The following is a 19674-nucleotide window of genomic DNA, read 5'->3' on the forward strand; positions in this document are numbered from 1 at the left end:
TAGACTTGGTACATTTTACTAAAATAAGCAGCTCTTGCAGTGCTCCGGCCTGTGGCGCTCCCCTCACGCCCCCAGGACGGAGTTGGTGCAGGAGCAAGGGCAATGGGAACCCACCCACTCAAGGGAGCAAGTCCCCTTTCTGGCTTTTCCCAGAGATTCTGCTCCCGTGGCAGGCAGAGGCAGGGCGGGTCTGGAGCATTCCAGGAGCCGTGTCTGTTCCTCCAAACACAACGAACGCAGCCCGAGGATGGGGCAGCTTCATCCTTCGCGGTTCAAAAAGAAGCACGCGCTGTGCCCAACAGACCGGGATCAAACTCGTTACTCCGAGCCGGCCCGAATCGGTGGCCTAGTGGACTGTTCCAAGGTTGCCTCAAGGCCAGAGGCTGACAAAAGCCAGATACTGTGTTCCCACTCACCACCCATGTGCACCTGGAAGCCCCGTCTCCTCTTGGGGGAGGGGCATGGGGACATCTGTGGGTTCCGAAGAATGAAGAGGGTCTCGAGCCCCAGGTCGCAGCCCCTTCTATTTGCAGGAGTCCAAGCCAACCAGGAAACACTCCCTTTACCCAGACCACCTTCACCTGTCATGGGCTGGGGATCCCTCTGTGTCCCCAGGTCCTCTGGAATCCCTGTGCTGGGACACAGGACAGCGGTGTCCCCTACCATGGGTTGGGAGGCTGGGACGTGCGCCCTGCACTGCCCTCCAGGCAGAGGCAGGAAGGACGCCAGCATCAGGAAGAGCCCTCAGATGGGCTTCGGAGGAAGGGCTGTGGTCACTGCCTCGGGGGCTCTCACAGCTCGTTGTGGAGTGGCCGGCACTGGGGCCAGAGCTTCTCCTCCAGGACTCCGTCGGGAGCACACACCCAGGGGTCATGGGTCTCCCACTGCCACTTGGCCAGCTGTGTCCGGAGCAGGTCCAGGTCCTGGGCGTAGCGCGGGTCGGCGGCCAGGTTCTGGGTCTCGTGGGGGTCCTGGCGCCGGTCGTAGAGCTCCCAGCGCTCCCGGTAGTAGTAGTGATGGAGGGCCTTGTACCAGCCCGTGGGCTGGCCGGCCGCGGTGCGGTTCAGGAGGTCCTGGAAGGTGGGTGAGACGTACAAGTCCTGGTCGATGGGGAAAGGCATCTTAAAGTGCAGGTTGTGCACGAGGCGGAGCTGCCCGTGGTGCACAGAGCGCATGGGGTAGGACATGGTGACCTCATGGTGGCTCTGGCTGCCAAAGACGGTGGTCCACAGGGGTTCCGCCTCCAGCGCCGGCAGGAGGGACCGGCCCGTGAGCTGCACGGTCTTGGAGCCAAAGATGGCGTAGCGGGGATAGGGGATGGAGAACCAATCCAAGATGGTGGGCGTGAGGTCTGCAAAGGAATTGGAGTCACCAACAGGGAGGGGCTCCCATGGGCCAGCACCGCCCTGGCTGCCTCACCCCTCCGGGCCACCATGCCTGTAATGGTGGCTCCAACGTGGTGGCATTTGGGATCCTTCTAAAACCCACTGGACCAGTGAGAGAGCCCACATGTAGGGTGCGCATCTATTCCCCCCTTGGGGCCAAAGGTAGACGTGGGCCCCGAGCGCAGGGGCCTAAGCAGCTGCTGCCTGATCCCTCGAGTGGGGTCCCGGGGGCTGCAGCCTCAGTATCACCTGGGGACTCGTCAGAGATGCAAATTCTCAGGCCCATCAGGCACTCTGGGGGGGGGGGGTCGGGGGTGTATCCGGATGGTAACAAGTGCTCTGGGTGCTTCTGACACTTACCAGTGGGCTAGTGGGAAAGCAACCATCTGGAAGGTGGCAAGACCCAGGCTGGAGTCCTAGCTGGGTGCTTACAAATGGCACGACCCTGGGCACCTTACTTCACCTCTCTGAGCCTCGTTTTTGCATATGGAGACTGGGTGGTGGTATCCCCCCCTCACCCACGTGGTGTGGGAACTGCACAGGGTAGTGGGTGCTGAGCAGTCTGGAGGTGGTGGCCCTACTGTATTTTCACTTTCGCGAACACCCCCTCCCCCATGAGACGCAGAGCCGGCCATACCTAGGAGGCTCACGTAGGCCTCGCTGACCTGGCCCCAGCGCTGTGGGTGCTCTGGGGACGACACCAACAAGGGCTCAGCAGTGCCCGGCCAGTACAGGTTGGTCCTGCCACTGGGGAAGGGGATCCCATTGTCTGAAGTGAAGATCACCAGGGTGTCATTCAGGACGCCCGCTCCACGCAGCTCCTGGAGTACAAGTCCAATCCCTGTGGGGTAGGCGGGGGGAGCGGAGCTCAGCCACAGAGGGTCGTGGACACATGGGAACGCCACCGGACCCTGCCCCCTCCTGTCTTAAATCACCTCGCCCCTCCTCCCCACCAGCCCAGGCCTCTCACCCAACACTCCACCCAGTGGCCCATGCTGGAGCAGGCCATGCATGGCCTCCGCCTGAGCCTCCCCTTCAGGGAACAAACTGTCCCTCGTCACCCCCACACAGCTGCCAGCTGCCATACGCTGGCTTGTTTTCTGGTCTCCTGTCTGCCCATGAACTAACAGCGTCAGTCCTGACACAGGCCAGAGACAGGATTCCCTCTACACCTGCTCCCTTCCCAAGTTACTGGGAACTAACGGCACCAGCAGAGAAAAGATAAAGGCACCAGCCTCTTGTGGTCGGCTGAATGGTGGTCCCCCCAAAAGATATGTCCACCTGGGATCAGTGAATGTGACCTTATGTGGAAAGGGGGGGCCTTTGCAGATGTGATTGTCACTGATCTCAAGATGAAATCATCCCGACATACCCAGGTGGACCCTAAATCCAATGACAGCATCCTTCTAAGAAGAGGATAAACGGTGACACAGAAGGCCATGTGACCTCAGAGGCAGAGGATGCAGTGAGGCAGCCATGAGCCCAAGAACACCTGGGGCCACCAGCAGCTGGAAGAGGTGACGAAGGACTCTCCCCTAGAGGCTCAGAGGGAATGTGGCCCTGCCAGTACTGTTCTGGCCCAGGATGGGGACCCAGGCTGTGGCACACCCCACCGCTGGGGCTCCTGGGACCCACCTTGGTCCATCCGGCCAATGGTGGTGTACTGAGCAGCCAGGTCGGCTCGGGCTGCTGGAGTGTCAGGAACGAAGTAAGGCACCTGGGGGGCGGGGGGGTGGGGCAAGTCCAAGTTAGAGCAGGTAGGCTAGGGGGACAGGTAGCCAGCCCTTGAACCCGGGTAGATGGGGTGCCGGCCTTCCTCCCAGGGCCTGAAATCATCTTCCTTCCTGTGAATGCATTAGCCCCCAATTCTGCATATGTTATTCCAGGTCTTTAAGCTTGTCTCTGCAGGCCCCACAGATGGGACCTGGGTCCAATGAGTCAGAGGGTCTCTTCTTACTTGGTCACACACCTGGGTGGGACCAGGAGGTCAGCCCACAGGAGGGGCGCAGCCCCACAAATTTTCAAGGCAGAGGAAGAAGGGTGGGTGGGCGGGCATCTGGGAACATGGGAGGGGCCCTCCTACCAGCACATCCTGGGGGTCATAGGTCTGGGGAGTCCAGTCTGGGATCCGCCCCATGCCGCTCTCCCCGTTGCCAAACTTCTCACAGAAGGTCCCGTACTGGGGCTGGGAGTGTCCACAGCGATGGGGATCATGGAAGGCGACATAGAGGAAGAAGGGCCTGTACCGGAGCGGGGACTTGAATGCTGAGGCCAGCCGGCTGACACACCCCCTGGCTTCCTAACTTGGGAGCCTCTTTCTTCTGGAAGGAACACGCCTCTCGGCTTTGCCTACTCCCCTAGCACTGAAAGTCTCCTGTCATCCTCACTGCCTCCGTTTCCCCATGTCCCCTCTTGCCCTGACCAGATTAACTCGAGTCTCTGGAACCTTCTCATCCACTCCCACTCCACCATCTGGCAACTCCAAGAATCCCAAATCAAGACTCTGGGATGTGCGTCCAGGTAGCAGGTGTGGCCATGGGAGGAAGGGGAGGGGCGGGGCAGGGGTCCTCCTCCCACCTGTCATCCTGAGTCTGCAGGAATTTCCGGACCAGCAGCTTAATCCGCGTGATGTTCCGTCCCACCTGGAGGACAGAGCCATTCTCCTCTGTGTACGCGAAGTCGAATGGGTACACGGTCTCCGGCCCCACGTGCTTCTTCCCAATGATGCCTGGAGGTGGGAGAGAGGCCTGTCCAGGGTCCCTTCCGTCTCCCACACCCTCGGCTCCCTTCTCGGCCCCCCAAGCCCTGTGCCCTGCGCCCTGCTCTGGCCTCTACATAGGCAGCCCGGGCCCTTGTTCTCAGGCACCAGCCAGGAGGTTGAGGTCCTTGGGGGCAAGTGCTCAGAGCAGGCGACGCAGGGCTGAGGGTGACTCAGGACACGCCGCCGGCCTGTCCTCCCCTCTCCGTCCCCACCCCATGGCACCAAGCCCCTCACCTGTGCGCACGCCCGCCCGGCCCAACAGCAACGGCAGACTCTGCACCCGGTCGAAGGAGTTGAAATGGTGGACATCCTGGTGCAGGCCGTACATCCCGTTCTGATGCTGAGGGCGGAGAGGCCGTGAGCGGCTCCGGCCACGGTGGGAGCCACTGGGGGGGGGCTGCTCCCGCCCTTCCCACGCTCACCACCCCCGCCCTTCTGGGACCTGATTCAGGCGTGGCCAGGGTGGCCGGCGCCCAGGGAGAGCATCTCGGCTTCTCAGTTCTCACCACAGGTCCCTCCCGTGGGACGTTAGCAGGAGACAACATTAGGGGGACTTTTATTTTCCTCCTTTTGCTTATCTGTACTTTCCAAATGTTCTATTAGGAGCACACGTCTTAACGTGAAAATGGTAGCAGCAGGCCTCTTTTTACTAACTGGCCTCCTCATAGTGTGGAAGAAATAGTAACAATTTCAGTAACAACTGCATGTTACAAACTCAAACTAGAAACATGTGAGGGGAGAAGGCAAGGCCACTGCCCAGAAGCAGCGGTTCACAGCTGCCCGATAAACCTTTCAGGAAGTGTCTGTGCGAGGCCACAGGCCCCTCTAATGGAGGCCTCAGCCTCTCTGGTGGGGACGCACCGAGCACACTTGCTCACCATCAGGTAACGTCACGAGATAATATATTCAGAGTAAGTGCCCGCACTCACACATAGGTCTACAGCAACACTATTCACAACAGCCAAGGGCAGATGCACCCGTGTCCCTGACAGGTGATGGATAGACGAAATGTGCTATGTCCAGACCGTGGAGTATGACTCAGCCTTGAAAAGGAATGAAGTACGGACACACACCATAGCATGACCTTGGGGACATTATGCTAAGTGAAACCCGCATGTCACAAAAGGACAAATCCTGTATGATTCTGCATCTGTGAGGTAGAGTAACCAAATTCAGAGCGTAGGATGGTGGGTGCCAGGGGCTGGGGGAGCGGGAGGGGGAGTGGTTAATGGGCACAGTTTCAGTTTGGGAGATGAGAACGCTCTGGAGATGGATGGGGGTGAGGGTGACACAACACTGAGTGTGCTTCGTGCCCCTGAACTGTGCACTTACACGGTTGATGTGGTAAATTTCATGTGTGTATTTCTTAGCACAATAAAAACAGAATAAGTGCCTTAAATGGCAGCTCCATCGTCATGTGAGCTCCTGGGACAGTGTCATGATGGGAGTTAACACTGGGCAAGTGCGTGCCAGGCACCTTGGCACGTGCTGTACATATAAAGTATAACCGGCCAATCCCATAATAATCCCACGAAAGAGGTACTCCTATGACCCCTTATTACAGGTGACGAGCCTGAGGTGCTCAAAGGTAAGTGTTTTGCTCATGGTCACTCAGAGCAGTGGGGCAGGGCTCACGTGTGGGTAGTCGGAGCCCCTAGCCCGGCTGGGAGTGGGCCGGGGAAGGTGGGCACATCCCCAGGAGAGACCAGGGAGGGGGCTCTCCCTCTCCCTGCTCCTCCTCTCGCCGCCCTCACCTGGGGCAGTCCTGTGAGGAGGCTGGCGCGGCTGGGAGAGCAGCTGCTGACAGAGGTGAAGGCATTGCGGAACAGCAGGCTGCGGGAGGCCAAGGCGTCCAGGTGAGGGGTGGCGATGGCACTGTTGTTGTAGGCGCCACTCTCAAAGCCTCCATCATCGGCTGAGGAAGGCAGACACAGAGAACACAGCGGGCTGGGCTCAGGAGCCATGTGTGTGGGGGGGACCTGGCTACTGCCGCAGTGGCCTGGGCCAGTGACACCCAGGCAGGTGTGCTACCCAGGAGGGCATCATACTTGGGAGGGCATGATGGCCAGGTGGGCTGGGTGGGCATGAGATTCGGCAGGCATGATACCCGAGTGGGAATGCTACCAGGCACGTATGAAAACCGGGTGAGCATATTAGCAGGCAGGCTTGATAATTTGGTGGACAGGGTACCCAGGCAGGCATGATTGTGGGTGGTCATGTTAACAGGCAGGTGTGACTGGGCAGTGCTGGGCTCCGCAGACACTGCACAGGGGTGTGGGTCCACGTGCAGCGTGCCTGGGGGAGGGTGAGTTGATGGGTGCTCACACTCTCACAGTGGAGGCTCTTTATGTTTACAATTAGCTGAAGGGCTGGCCAGAGACCACAAACTTAATCAGGAACTAGGACCATGGCACAGGGCCAAACCTCAAGAGAGGAAACAACCAGGTTGCCTTGTGACAGTCTGGCTGGTCACTCAAGCGGGAAGTCTCTTGAGCAACACGGTGCTGGAGGAACTTGGGGTTTCTGGGAGGGGGTGGGGTTGGGGAAGAGGGCAGGGAGGTAGTGGGGGGAAGGAGAGCCGACCCACACAGCTCTGGGGGTCTGAAAACCTATGGGGAGGAGATGAGCGCCCCAGGGCACTCTGGCTGGCCTCTGGGGACGGAGGCACCAGCCCCCCTTTTCTGGCTGATCCCGTCGGGGATCTGTGGACCCGAGTTTTGGAAAGCGCCCGGCCCGCAGGGTTAGCCCTGGGGCACTGGGCACGCAAGAGGGGTCAGAGCCTGCTGCAGGAGTGGGGTGCCGAATGGTGGAGCCCAGCCCGCGGTCCCCACGGTGGGCGAGACTGCCCTGCCTCCCTCTGCAAGGAGCCGCAAAGAAGAGTCTGGGGGCAGCAGTGAGAGGAGACGGGGAGGGCTTCAGGGCTGGGGTCAACTGACCGCTGCTGGGGCGGGGCGACAACAGGCGGCCGTGAAGAGTGAGGCCGGGGTGGCGGCGGGTCGGCGGGGGCGCACTCACCGAGGATGAGCAGCACGTTCCGGGGGCGCGGCCGGCGCGCGCGGCACAGCCCCAGGGCGAGCAGCAGCGCCCAGCAGACCAGCGCCCGGCGGCGCATGGCGGAGGTTGTGGGCCCAGCTCGGCGCGCGCTCACGTGAGCTCAGGCCCCGCCCCGGCCCCGAGGTGACGTGCGCTGGGCCCCGCCCGCCGCCCGCCTGCCTCTGCGGTTTCGGAGAACGCCGCTGCGGCGACTTGGGGAGAGCTGGGGTATGGCGCCCGGTGAGTCCGCGGCGGCCGGCGGGCGGCGGGCGGCGGGACCCGGGGCAGGGTGGGCGAGCGGCTGCGGAAGGGGCAGGGTCGCCGGGGGCGGGGGCCGCGTGGAGTCCGAGGGTGAGGGCTTCTTCCCCAGGGACCCCCGCTCCCCCACCCACCGTGTGCCCACTCAGGTCCCTGCCGCCTTCGGACCATCAGCCAATGTGGGGTCCCCACCCTTAGACGCCATGGTCGGGGCAAGCCAAGGGCTTCGGGGTGGGGGTGGGGTCTATCCAGAGCAGCCCGCCGGGGCCGGGCTTTGGGGTGGTCTGGAGCCCGCTCTGCGCGCGGGCGGCGTCGGGGCACTGGAAGGTGCTGCGCACTCGCAATGAGTGGAGGGGCCTCTGACGTTTTCCCAGAACCAGCTAGAACCCTTGGGACCCCCGTAGGATTGCGAATGCCACAGGTGGGGGTTGGAGTAGGCGCAGCCTCAGGATGGGAGATCTCCCCACCTGTGCCGCAGTCAGCCATAGTGGGGGGCCATGGTGCGCACTTGGAAATCCCTGAGGGCCTCCAGTACCCTCCACACACACCCCGCCAGCCAGACCCGGGTGCCGTGACCCTTGCCTCTCTGCACTGGTCCGCGAGGAGGAAGAAAACACAACAAACAGGTTCTCTCGGGAGGACAAACCTTTAGTGTAATTAGTGTTTAGGTTTCTCATTGAGAAATTGGTTATTACTCTTCCGGACAAGCACTGATGGAAGGAGAGAAGGCAGGAGGGATTCAGGGACAGCAGTGAGGGCAGGGCAGAGGGGACTCCACCTTTGGCACAGGCTGTTGGCTTCCTCTCTCAGACTAGCAAGGTGGGGGGATTTAACCCATCGGGTTCAGACCAGCAAGGTGGGGGGGTTGGGGAAGACGGATTGTGTCTCTCCTGATGTCCCTGGATCTCCTTCCTAAGACTCGGTTCGCTGAAGCCCAGACCCTGATTGCTGCTGTGTCCCCCCACGCCCATCCCAGGCATGTCATCTTCGGTGAAGGCACTGGGTCAGGCCAGGCCCTTGGGTGCTGGCCTGGCCCCAATGACCTGCTGCTGCTCCCCGGCGACCCTGCAGAGGTGGCTGCCCATCCTGGCCTGGCTGCCCCACTATTCCCTGCAGTGGCTGAAGATGGACGTCATCGCTGGGCTCTCAGTGGGGCTCACAGTCATTCCCCAGGCCCTGGCCTATGCTGAGGTGGCTGGACTCCCTCCCCAGGTGAGGTGTCTGCCCCTGCTGGCTGCACCCCACGTTGCCTCTGCACTGCCAGGCCCACTCTGGGCCTCAGCGCCCGCCCAGAAACAGTGGAAACGCATAGTATCACCTCCAGAGAAGGGGGGCACCCAGGGCTCAGTCCCATAGGGCCAGAGAAGCCTTGGTTTATAAGCTAGAGCATGTGACTGCCTTTGGGCTGACACACGCCCTGTAACTGCTCTTGTCACACTGCCACACACTGGCAGTGAGCTAGATCTGGATTGCCTGACGGGGCAGCAGGATGGCTCACGTAGCCGTAAAAGCGCTTTCTCAGACTCACAGAGCAGACATAAGCACACAGGCCTTGTGCTTTCGCAGGCGGGTAGAATAAAGGTCCCCTCATCGCTGCAGATCCACAGCTGTGGGTGAGAGAGGGTGAGAGGTCTCCCTGCCTCGGGCACTGCTGTGCCCCAAGTCCCCAGTGGGCACCACAGCGCCATGCTGAGATGGCGACACCGGGGACCCGTGGGCACGCCTCCTGGCTGCTCACCGTTGTCTCTGCTCAACAGTACGGCCTCTACTCTGCCTTCATGGGGTGCTTTGTGTACTTCTTCCTGGGCACGTCCCGGGATGTGACGCTGGGCCCCACGGCCATCATGTCACTCCTGGTGTCCTCCTACACCTTCCACGAGCCTGCGTACGCCGTGCTGCTGGCCTTCCTGTCGGGCTGCATCCAGTTAGCCATGGGCTGCCTGTGCTTGGGTGAGCCCTCCGGCCTTCCTGCTGTGGGCGTGGGTGCCGAGGTTCTGCCTCCGGGGCTGCCCTGCCCTCAGCGTTCCCTTCTTCATGTCCCAGGGGCTATCCCGGTGCAGGTGGGGGTGGGGGTCCCCTCAGCCCCCAGCGCTGCCCTGTTGTGCTTAGGGCTCAGGACCCTTGGAGAAATGCCCAGGGCCTCAGACCGTAGCCTCCCCTTCCTGCTCTCCAAACCAGCCCAAACAGGGTGTGCTGCCCACCCGTCCTTAGCCCCTGTCCCACCCAACCCACCTCCCCCAGCCCATGTCCACGGTGTCCTCTGGGACCAGCGCACTGTTCTCTCCTGGCTGGTCAGGGTTCCTGCTGGACTTCATCTCCTGCCCGGTCATCAGAGGTTTCACCTCCGCTGCTGCCATCACCATCAGCTTCGGGCAGATCAAGGTGAGGGTGCTCGTTGGCCCCGGGGACCTGCTGGGTAGTAGGACCAAGGCCCGTCCCAGTATGTGTGGGCTAGCCCCGGTCCTGCTGTTCCAGAGCTCAGAGCACAGTATTCACGTGGACCTCCATGAATGAAATAATCCCTTGGGGAGGTGTTGCGTGATGGTCACACCAGGTAACTTGGGGGGCCCATGTTGACAGCCACTGCTCTTGTTGGAGGTTTCACGCCAGGTGCTTGGTTCACCTCGCAGAGAGGTTCTCCTTGGCTGCCCTCACAGGACACGAGCATACTGCCACATTGCAACCAACAAATTATCCCCCCCCACCCCCCAAGCTAATTTAGCGAGGTGGTTTCATTTTTACATTGTTTCCAATTTCTGTTCAATATTTGTCGATTGCCATGCTTCTTTTTATTTCTATTTAAACATCTGTAAGAAGTACTGGGATCAGTGATTGCTGGCTATCTGAGAACATTTATTCTCCTTCCATTGGGCTTTAAGTTCCTGGAGGCAGGAACTGCTTTGCTGTGCTTGATATAAAGTCACTAAGCACTCAGCTGGGTGTGTACAACTGAGCTGAACTGCACAAATGAAGCTGTGGGGCCCCTCATGGCAGACTCAGGGCCACACCCCTGCCTTGCACCACCCCAGCCTCTCCAAGACGTGGTTCCCAGGGCCAGGCTCTGCTCCATGTCGGCCCGTGAGTCTCCCCCGAAGGAGGAGACGTGTGGGAATAAAGGAGCTGACATTTCTGTGTTCTTCATGTGTGCGAGGTACTGGGTTACGTACTTTCCCTGCATTTAATTCTCACACCCCCGGGAGGTAGGTATATCATCAGCTCCATATAGGAGGAAACAACTTAAAAAGGTGTGGGTGAATGCCACTGAGCTGTTACGTACACACACATCAGGGTAGGTTTGGCAAGTGCTATTTGGTGGGATGGTCTGTTCTCTATTCTGGAAACCACAGCCTTCCTTGTTAGTGTCAAGAATGTTCTTTCATATGCTCATAATGCACATGGAGGGTAGCTTCTTTATGCTTGTGTCCTTGGAGACCCTGGGCCCCCGAGGTCAAGGTCATGACAACCATCTGAGAGCCCCTGGGCTTGGGTATGAGTGGGGGTCCATCTGCCCTGCCCAGGACAGAAGCCCTCAGTGGGTGTCCACCCACTCTGGTGCCCCTCCCTGTGGGGGGCGGGTCTGTGTACACTGCCGGTTTGGGAGCCCTCAGAGCTGACTGGCTGGAGTCTGGGCCTCCGCCGCCCCCAACCCCAGCTCAGGTGGGATGAAGAATTAAAGCTGAGTGGAGCCCCTTTTCCCTCCTGAGGACCCCCAAAGGCCAGGATCACGGTGAGAGGTCCAGACTTGGCTGGGATTCCCCCTCCACTTCCTTGGATGCCCTCCCAGCCCCAGCTCCGCCCGCTGTTCCGCCCAACTGGCCCCGTGAGCCCCGTGATTTTTCCTTCCTGCAGAGGGCTGCCAGTGGGCGGGTCTCCTGGTGGTAAAGGCGGCCCTGGGCCAATAATCAGTGAGGCCTGCGCAGCAGGGCGTGGGCTACTGAATGACGGACCCAGCCCTGAGCGAATGACGGTGGCCTGTGCTTCAGGTCGAACCTGTCTCTCAACTTTGAGATCACCCAGACTGATTTCCTCAGAAATGAAAATAATTTGCGAAGGCCTGTCGTTGATCCCAAACGTTGTGAAATGCCCTTCTCCTAGGATAACTTGGAGTTGTCCTTGGGGGCTTCGCGAATGGGTCCCTGGAGATCCCTGAGATGTGCCCCCAGGAAGGGCCCCGGGGGAGGGGCTTCAAGCCTTATTTGGGGAAGGCTGTCTAATCCGAGTCTCTGTGTTTGAACAGAACCTGCTGGGACTCCAGAACATCCCCAGGCAGTTTTTCCTGCAAGTGTATCACACCTTCCGCAATATTGGAGAGACCAGGTACCCTGCTGGCTTTGTTTCTGTCCCCCTGTAAGGAAGCTCTTCCTTCAAGCTGTCCTTCTGGCCTCCTTTCCTCCCACTCCCAGGTGGCATTTGTTCCCTCATCCGGGGCCCTGCTGCTCGAGCAGGGGTCCCCCGAGCAGTACCATCAGCATCACTGGGGAGCTGGTTAGGGTCACAGGCTCTCTGGTGAGCCCAGACCAGCTGGATCGGGGTTGATGGGCCCAGGTGGTGCTTCTGGAAGGATGAGACGCTCTGCTCTGGGCAACCTGAGAGCCGGGTGGTGTGACCCCGTGCAGAGCTGTCCTGGGTGGTAGGAGAGGGAAGAGACTGTGTAAGAGGGAGAGCAGGCAGTCTCTTTCTCAAAAGGCTCATAGTTCAGTGAGGAGGACAGAACAGGGCACGTGGAAGACAGGTGCCAACAGACTATGCAGGTGCCCAGGGGCTAGACGGCAGGTGGAGCGGTGGTGAGAGCTAGGCAGCGATCGTGGGGTTCCTGCATCAAGCACTTCCCTCAGATGGAGGGGTTCCTCCCAGAGGGCGGGCAGGTGAAAGGAACAAGCAGGAGATGCTCCTCGGTGAGTCCAGCTGGAAGCCAGGACACCTCTCTGGCTGGAGGAGCAAGAGGAAGAAATGAATGATCTGGGGTCAGCTGTAGGCAGTGCTGCCTGGACGGAGTGGGGAGACCCTGTGACTCTCCTCTCCCCTTCTGATCTGCGGCTGAGGCCCCCCCAGGCTGAACTGACTGGAAGCCAGGGGCTCCCTGACCCAGAGCATGCCTCCAGGGGGGGCAGGGGGGTTCAGCCTCCAGGGTCAGTGGAAATGGAGACCTGGGTGGAGAGCACCATGGGCTGTTAGGAGTGAACCTTCTGGAACAGATAAGGTATGTGTAGCCCAGGGAGCCAAGTGAAAAGGTGGCTAGTAGCCCTGCTGCCGTGATCACAGCCTACGTCCTGTATGGGCCTGTGTACCTACGAGTTTGGAAACAAGTTTTGAAATAAGATTTCTGAGGAAAAAGCAAAAAGAGCAGTCGAGAGAGAAAGCTTTCCAGCAGAAGTGGCCACCGCGGGCCAGGAGGCGCATGCCGGTAACCGAAGTCTGTCCCCAGGGCGGGTGACGCCGTGCTGGGGCTGGTCTGCATGCTGCTGCTGCTGCTGCTGAAACTGATGAGGGACCATGGGCCTCGCGTGCACCCCGACATGTCCCCCGGCATGCGGCTCAGCCACGGGCTGCTTTGGACCGCCACGACAGGTGAGGGCCTCCTGGCTGGGGAGCTGCTCCCGCAGGTCTTCTGCACAACCTGGACTGCAAGCCGTGGTCACCCCAGGAGCCCCAAGTACCACCCCTGGAGGGTCTCATGTCACGGGTCTGGGCATGATTTGGCACTGGGATATTTAAAACTCGCTGGGTGGTTCTGATACGCAGCCAGGGCTGACGACACGTGTGCAGCGGGAGTTCTCAGGGGTGTTTGCCCCCAGGGGACATTTGGCAGTATCTGGGGGCATTTTTGGTTGACACTACCGGACAAGGCTGCTTCTGGCATCCAATGGGTAGAGGCCAGGGGAGTCGTAAGCATCTTGCAACTGCCATGAAACCAGCCAGTACAGCCTCCGATGGCAAAGAAGGATCAGGCCCCAAATATCAGCAATGCCAAGGGTGAACCAGATGCCCTGGTGTGTGGGCAGGCCCCTGGGGGAGACAGCAGATGCCACCGAGACCAACTGCTGGAGGTAAACATGTTGCTTCCGGCGTGGAATCAACAGGCTCCGTAAAGACAGGCTGCAGTGAAGGGTTCATGTGGCCATTGCTGATTGAATGGCCATCTCTGGGGAGGTGGGGACCTCTCAGTGGTCCCCATGGCTGAGCTGCCAGTCGGTGACATCCAGAGAAGAAAGCGAGCACAGGGAGCCAGAAGGCATGGGTAGCTACTGGACTTCCTGAGAGCTGAGGGGGAAATGGAAGTCACCCCGAGCTTGGCCCCTCTCTTCCACCACCAGCTGTAGGTGGGACGGGGTGCTAGATTCAGCTCCTGGGTCACTTCCAGCCGCCAGTCCCCAGAATCGCTCACCAGACCCCGTTCTGAAGACAGGAGGCTGTGAATAAATGCTGAGAGCTCAGAGAGTAGGAGGGCAGCAGGCTTAGGGTAAAAACAGCTGGCTTCGAGTACCTGCTTCGCCACTTATCTGGCATTTGGTCCTGCCCGAGTCCCTTGCCAAAGTGCCTGAGCTTTAGTTCAGTCATCTGTAAATGAGCGAAAACAGGCAAATACTGTGTTCTCTAAAATCTTGATGCTCAAACTATCCCCTGGGACCTTGTTGGAGACGCAGATTCTCAGGTCCCGCCCAGGCCTCTGGCTCCGAATCTGCACATCAGCACTCTGGTCAGTTGACCCGCGGCCACGCCAAATCCTGAGGACTGCCGCCATCCTTTTTTTCCAGAACATGTAGCATCATTTTCAGAAATTAGTTACCAAGCTTCAACTGTTTGTTTTTTTTAAGTCACCATGTAAGCTTGCTGGTATTTTAGCTGAGCGAGGACAGGTTAATCTGAATAGTACCTTGTGTTTAACGCTTAGTAGGAAATTTGTTTTGCAGTCTGCACCTTCCCGGAGCCCCATGGCACCCTTGTGAGGTAGACAGAACACTTGTCACTTCCCCCATCTTGGAGATGAAAAGTGGAGCATTGCAGAAGTTGAATGAGCTGTAATCTGACACGCAGTGATTTATGGCTTATAAAGCACCACAGACACACTGCTTTTGATGATCATACCTGTCTCCAGGATCAGATATCACTTTCTCCATTTTGGCTCTGAAGGTAAAACAGACAAACCAAAGAAGACCTCTCAAATCACACAACTAGGACAGAGCAGAGTGAGGACTTGCCCCAGGTCACCTGCCTTTTTTCCTGATCAGTGGATCTAGAAGTGTGTGGATTTTATTGATCTCACAGAACCAACTTTTGATTTCATTGATCTCTGTTTTACTTTTGTTTTCTAGTTTGTCGATTTCTGTCGATTATTTCCTTTTTCTGCTTGTTTTGGACTCACTTTACCTTTCTTTTTTAAATTCTTAAGATGGAAATTAAGGACTTTCATTTGAAACCTTTTTCCTTTTGTAATGTACATAGATGTTTAGTGCTATAAATTTCCCTCTCAGTACTGCTTTAGCTGCATCCCACAATTTAACAGGTTGTGTTTTCATTTTCATTTACTTCTAAATACTTTAATTTCCATTTTGACTTCTCCTTTGTCTCATGGATTATTTAGAAGTGGATTATTTAATTTCTCCTTTGCATCGGGCTATTTTGGAGTTATTTAGTTTCAAAGATTTGGAGATTTTCCAGTTAGTATTTTGCCATTGATTTCTAATTTAATTCCATTGTGGTCAGAGAGAACATACATTGTATGTACATACACATGTAAAATTATAATTTTTTCTTGAAATGATCCTCTTTGTCCCTGATATTAATGCAGTTATGCCAGCTTCCTTTGATTAGTATTAGCACATTTTCTCACTCTTTTACTTTTAACCTGTTTAACTTATTTGTATCTTTAAGTTTAAAGTGAGTTTTTGTGGGAAGTATATAGATGGGTCTTGTTTTTTAATTCAGTCTTGACAATCTGCCATTTAATTGGGGGTGATACCATTTACATTTAATATGATTATTGGTATGTTTGGCTTCTGCTATTTGTTTTCTATTCGTCTCATTTGTTCTTGGTTCCCTCTCTTTCTACAGTCTTTTTTATTATTTCTTATGATTCCCTTCTGTTTCCTTTATTGGCTATGGACTGTAACTACTGTGTGTTTTTTTGTTTTTGTTTGTTTGTTAGTGGTTGCTTTAGGGTTTATAGTATATCTTTTCATCTTACTGAAGTATGTATTCAACTTCATGTTGATGTAAGAACCTTATGACAGGGTCCTTCCATTTCTCCCTTTCTGCTGTTGCCTTGGTGCTGTTGTTGTCATATATTTTTCTTCAACGTCTGTTATAAACTCCTCAGTAATCATTATTATCATTATCTCACTTGAAGCATACCCTGACTTTTAAGGACAAAGCCTTTTTCATGTACCCACATCGTCACTCTTTCTGGTGCTCGTCATTTCTTTGTACAGACCAGACTCTCATCTCTGTCAGTTTCCTTTGCTTGGGGGACCTTTATTGATTCTTGTGGTGCAGGCCCTGCTGGTGATGAAGCCTTTCAGCCTTGCTGTGTCTGGAAAAGTCTTTATTTTGCTTTCATTTTTGGAAAGCAGTTTTGCTAGATAAAGATTTCTAGACAGGTTTTTATTCCCCCTTCCATACTTTAAAGATATTCTTCTATTTTCCAGGCTGCTGTTATAACAAGAAGTCTTTGTTCCTCCGTAGATGACCTGTTCTCTGGCTGCTTTTAAGACATTGTCACAGATTTTAGACAGTTTCACTAAGATGTGCCTTGTTGTCATTTTTGTTTTGTTTTTTTCATGTTTTTGTGCGTGGGATCCATTGAGCTTCTTGGATATGTGAGTTTGCACTCTTCATCAAATTTGAAAAGCGATTCAGCTGTTATTTCTTCATATCCTCGTACTGTCCCCCTGCACCACGCCACGGGCTTTCTTTGCGGACTCTCTTACATGTACATCAGGCTGCTTGTAATTGTTCCTCGGCTGCCGATGCTCTGTACAATTTTTTCATCTTTATTTTCCTCTATGTGTTTAATTTTGGATAGTTTCTATTGCCACATCTTCAAGTTCACTAGTCTTTTCCCTTGCAATATCTGATCCATTTTTAATCCCATCCAGTATGTTTTTCATTCCAAACATTATGGTTTTCACTCCTATAAAAAACTTGTAAGTTCAGTTTGGGAGGTATCCATCGGTCATTGTTCCCTGTTTCAGTTGTTTGCACAGTGTTTCGGGCAGCAGGGAAAGCCGGCTCTGTTACTCCTTCTTGCTTCAGAGCAGAATTGTTCCGGGACATCTGATTTGAAGGTGTGTTTCCGGCTGTACCATTGGCTGTGCAGTCACTGGGGACTTGGGTACTGGCCCTGCGGTTGCCCCTCCTCTGTCCCACCTTTGTGCGTTTTCCACAGTGTCATGGGTTCACGCCTGCCACATACTCTTGGATCCGTGTGTGCCCCAGGCTAGAGTGGAAGAGGTCATGACTGGGGTGGGGGTCTTCTGCTTCCTTCCCCAGAGGAGCCAGGTCTCACCGACAGGCCTCTCCTTCTGTCCTAGCTCGCAATGCCCTGGTGGTCTCCTTTGCTGCGCTGGTCGCGTACTCCTTCGAAGTGACTGGATACCACCCTTTTGTTCTAACTGGAAAGATAGTCAAGGGGCTCCCTCCGATCCAGACCCCTCCCTTCTCAGTGACCACTGCCAACGGGACCATTTCCTTCACCGAGATGGTACAGGTGGGTAGAAACGGGGAGCAAGTCCAGCTTGGCAGAGGCTGCAGTGGCCCCTGGGCCTGGTTCTGTACCCCAGCTGCATCTGCTTAGTAACAGGGAGCTCTGGGCTCAGCTGGGACTGTGGAGTCCTCGGGAAGTGGCATCTCTAGGTGCAGGGACAGGCAGGAAAGGCTTCCACATTGGACCCCGCGTTTATCTTTATGCCTGGAGCACATGGGGGTCCTGCTCCGTGGACACTGGGGTGCGTGCAGGAGTTGGCTGTGTTCTGCTCGTCATCCTGTTCCTGGTGTGATGAGTGTGTAGGAGCCCTGGAGTCCGTACGCTTGCTCCGTGAGACGTGGAAGAGCTGGCGTCTGCCTGGGCGGTTACTGCCTGGTCAGACCCCTCCTCTCCTTCCCCAGAGGGTCACTTACCATGCTTCTCTCCTCTCCCAGGACATGGGGGCCGGGCTGGCCGTGGTGCCCCTGATGGGTCTCCTGGAGAGCATTGCGGTCGCCAAATCTTTTGGTAAGATGCCCACCACCCACGCCTCTCTCGTGTCCCAGCCTGGGGCCTCACCTACCTCACTTGCTTGCTTTTGATCTGCTTGGATTTTTAAAAATTTGAATTTTTATCCAAGTAATACATGCTCATGTTTTTTTAAAAACCTATAGTAGAAATGGATTTGTAATGAAAAGACCCTTCCAGTGGTTGCTCTAAATGTTTGAGAGCCCGCTGTCTGTGGAAACGTGAATGTACCTAAATGTGTTGGATCAGTCCTGTGAGTGCCTCCGCGGGAGTTGAGGCTGCTCAACCCTTCACGTGTCACCTGCCTTCCCTCTCAGGGCCGCCAGGCCACCTGCTGTCTTTTGTCCCTGTGGATGACATTTTCGTTCTGCTCTGAACACGGTTCAGTTGCCCTGTGTTTGGGTATAGGTTGATTCTAAGGGTTAAAACCTAATAATGGTGTGTATGTTGTTACCACTACATAAGTCGTGTTTATGGCCCAGCCAGATGCTCCCATCTTTCGCTTTTCTGATTATCTCTGTTTTGTTTGTATGTTTGGTTTTTTGGGGGACGGGGGATGGGGGTCATCTTGCAATTTACATCCTATAACTTTTACTCATCTTGTTCATTACTTTTGAAAACTTGCCACGTTCTTTTGTAGAGAGCTGACCTCCTGCCCTACTTTGTAAAGTTTGTCATTCTCTTCAATCAGGGCTCGGTAAACCACAGCCTAAGAACGGCTTTTACATTTTTAAATGTTTGGGGGGAAAAATCTAAAGGAGATTAACAATTTGTGACACATAAGTATATGAAACTCATATTCAGTTCACAAATAAGGTTTTATTGGTCTTGCTCTGTATGTATGTATTGTTTGCAGCTGCTTCGTGCTTGAAGGGCGAGTTGAGTAGTTGCAGCAGAGAATGTGGCCTGCCCGCAAAGCCTAAAATATTTACGGTCTGGCCGTTTGCAGAAAAAGTTTACCAACCACTGTTATATCATGCCCCCCCCCCATATTTCCCCCCAAATCTTTGCCTCCTCATCTCTCTGTGATGGCCTTGGCTGTGACTTCCTACACATCTTGGCTGGTGATCAGAGAGGTTTTCAATTTAAAACTTTCCCCCTTACTGTAAAAGCAGTACATGTTTGTTGTACAAAATATTGGAAGTTGAGAAATGTGTAAAGAAGAAAGAAATCGCTTGCAATCCTCCTCACTCCCCAGTTAATGACTGTTAACATTCTGCTGTACCTCTTTCTACTCTTTTTTCCTGAAACGGACACGTCCCCGTCTCCACTTGCATATGTGTGTGTACGCTTACAGTTACAAACCTCACAACGCCATAGGTAGAAATTTGTAGCCTGTTTATCATGCCGTGAACATTTTCTTAGTGACAATATTTTTATCGTCTTTTCTCTTTAGCGTCTCAAAACAATTACCGCATCCGTGCTAACCAGGAGCTGCTGGCCATCGGTAAGACCACAGTGTCACCCCACGAGGGCTGGGCGCTTCCCTGCGTCCTGCTCGAGTCGGGCCCTTGTGCAATATTAGCATGGACTCAGCCTCAGATTTCCCAGTGGTTCAGGTTACCTGCTCAGAGTAAGTAGGGAGCTGACATCTGGTGTCCGTTCTGACTGAAGCTTATTGAGCGCCTGCTGTGTACCAGGCCCTGAGTTGTGTGGCCTGTTCTATGCCAGGGATGCCTAGAACGTTCCTCCTGGGGTCAGATTGCTGGAGAAGGTGGCCAGGTGGAGGCTCAGGTGCACCTGCTGACTCTGCGAGACCCTGAGTGCCGTGGCAGGTGGGTTAGTGAAGCGTCCGGCAGACCCCAGGCTGCCTGACTGGATGGGGCCTGTGCCGGCTGTCACACTTCGTTTTGTTCTGTCTTCATCATAACGCTGGCCTCTCTGGTGGTTCATTTTGAGACCACAGTGTGAATCTTAAACTCAGTTATCATCATTGTTTCTAATTTCGTGGATGCCAGGCCTTCCTGCCTTTCTCCTCTACCCCGTGTGCGGTGGGCATAGACCTAACCAGTGGCACTGCTGGGTTT

General features: G+C 55.7%; 2 protein-coding genes across 2 annotated transcripts in view; one reads left to right on the top strand and one right to left on the bottom strand.

Annotated features, from left to right (window-relative positions):
* Positions 1 to 7288, bottom strand: SGSH (N-sulfoglucosamine sulfohydrolase). The gene is made up of 8 exons (XM_074319922.1): positions 7162 to 7288; positions 5901 to 6061; positions 4381 to 4486; positions 3963 to 4113; positions 3469 to 3625; positions 3021 to 3102; positions 2023 to 2226; positions 1 to 1351 (listed from the first exon to the last, which is right to left on the bottom strand). The coding sequence occupies exons 1-8, from the start codon at positions 7256 to 7258 to the stop codon at positions 792 to 794; spliced, it is 1518 nt and encodes a 505-aa protein (XP_074176023.1). The 5' UTR covers positions 7259 to 7288; the 3' UTR covers positions 1 to 791.
* Positions 7285 to 19674, top strand: part of SLC26A11 (solute carrier family 26 member 11) — a 21966-nt gene continuing 9576 nt past the window's right edge. Inside the window, exons 1-9 of the mRNA XM_074319921.1 lie at positions 7285 to 7419; positions 8414 to 8649; positions 9195 to 9387; positions 9734 to 9819; positions 11675 to 11754; positions 12863 to 13005; positions 16968 to 17143; positions 17575 to 17647; positions 19044 to 19094. Coding sequence (XP_074176022.1) covers positions 7410 to 7419; positions 8414 to 8649; positions 9195 to 9387; positions 9734 to 9819; positions 11675 to 11754; positions 12863 to 13005; positions 16968 to 17143; positions 17575 to 17647; positions 19044 to 19094 — 1048 coding nt within the window. The 5' untranslated portion in view covers positions 7285 to 7409. The remainder of the gene's footprint in view (positions 7420 to 8413; positions 8650 to 9194; positions 9388 to 9733; positions 9820 to 11674; positions 11755 to 12862; positions 13006 to 16967; positions 17144 to 17574; positions 17648 to 19043; positions 19095 to 19674) is intronic.

Source organism: Rhinolophus sinicus, linkage group LG15 (assembly GCF_036562045.2).
Source record: "Rhinolophus sinicus isolate RSC01 linkage group LG15, ASM3656204v1, whole genome shotgun sequence".
Lineage (NCBI taxonomy): Eukaryota > Metazoa > Chordata > Mammalia > Chiroptera > Rhinolophidae > Rhinolophus > Rhinolophus sinicus.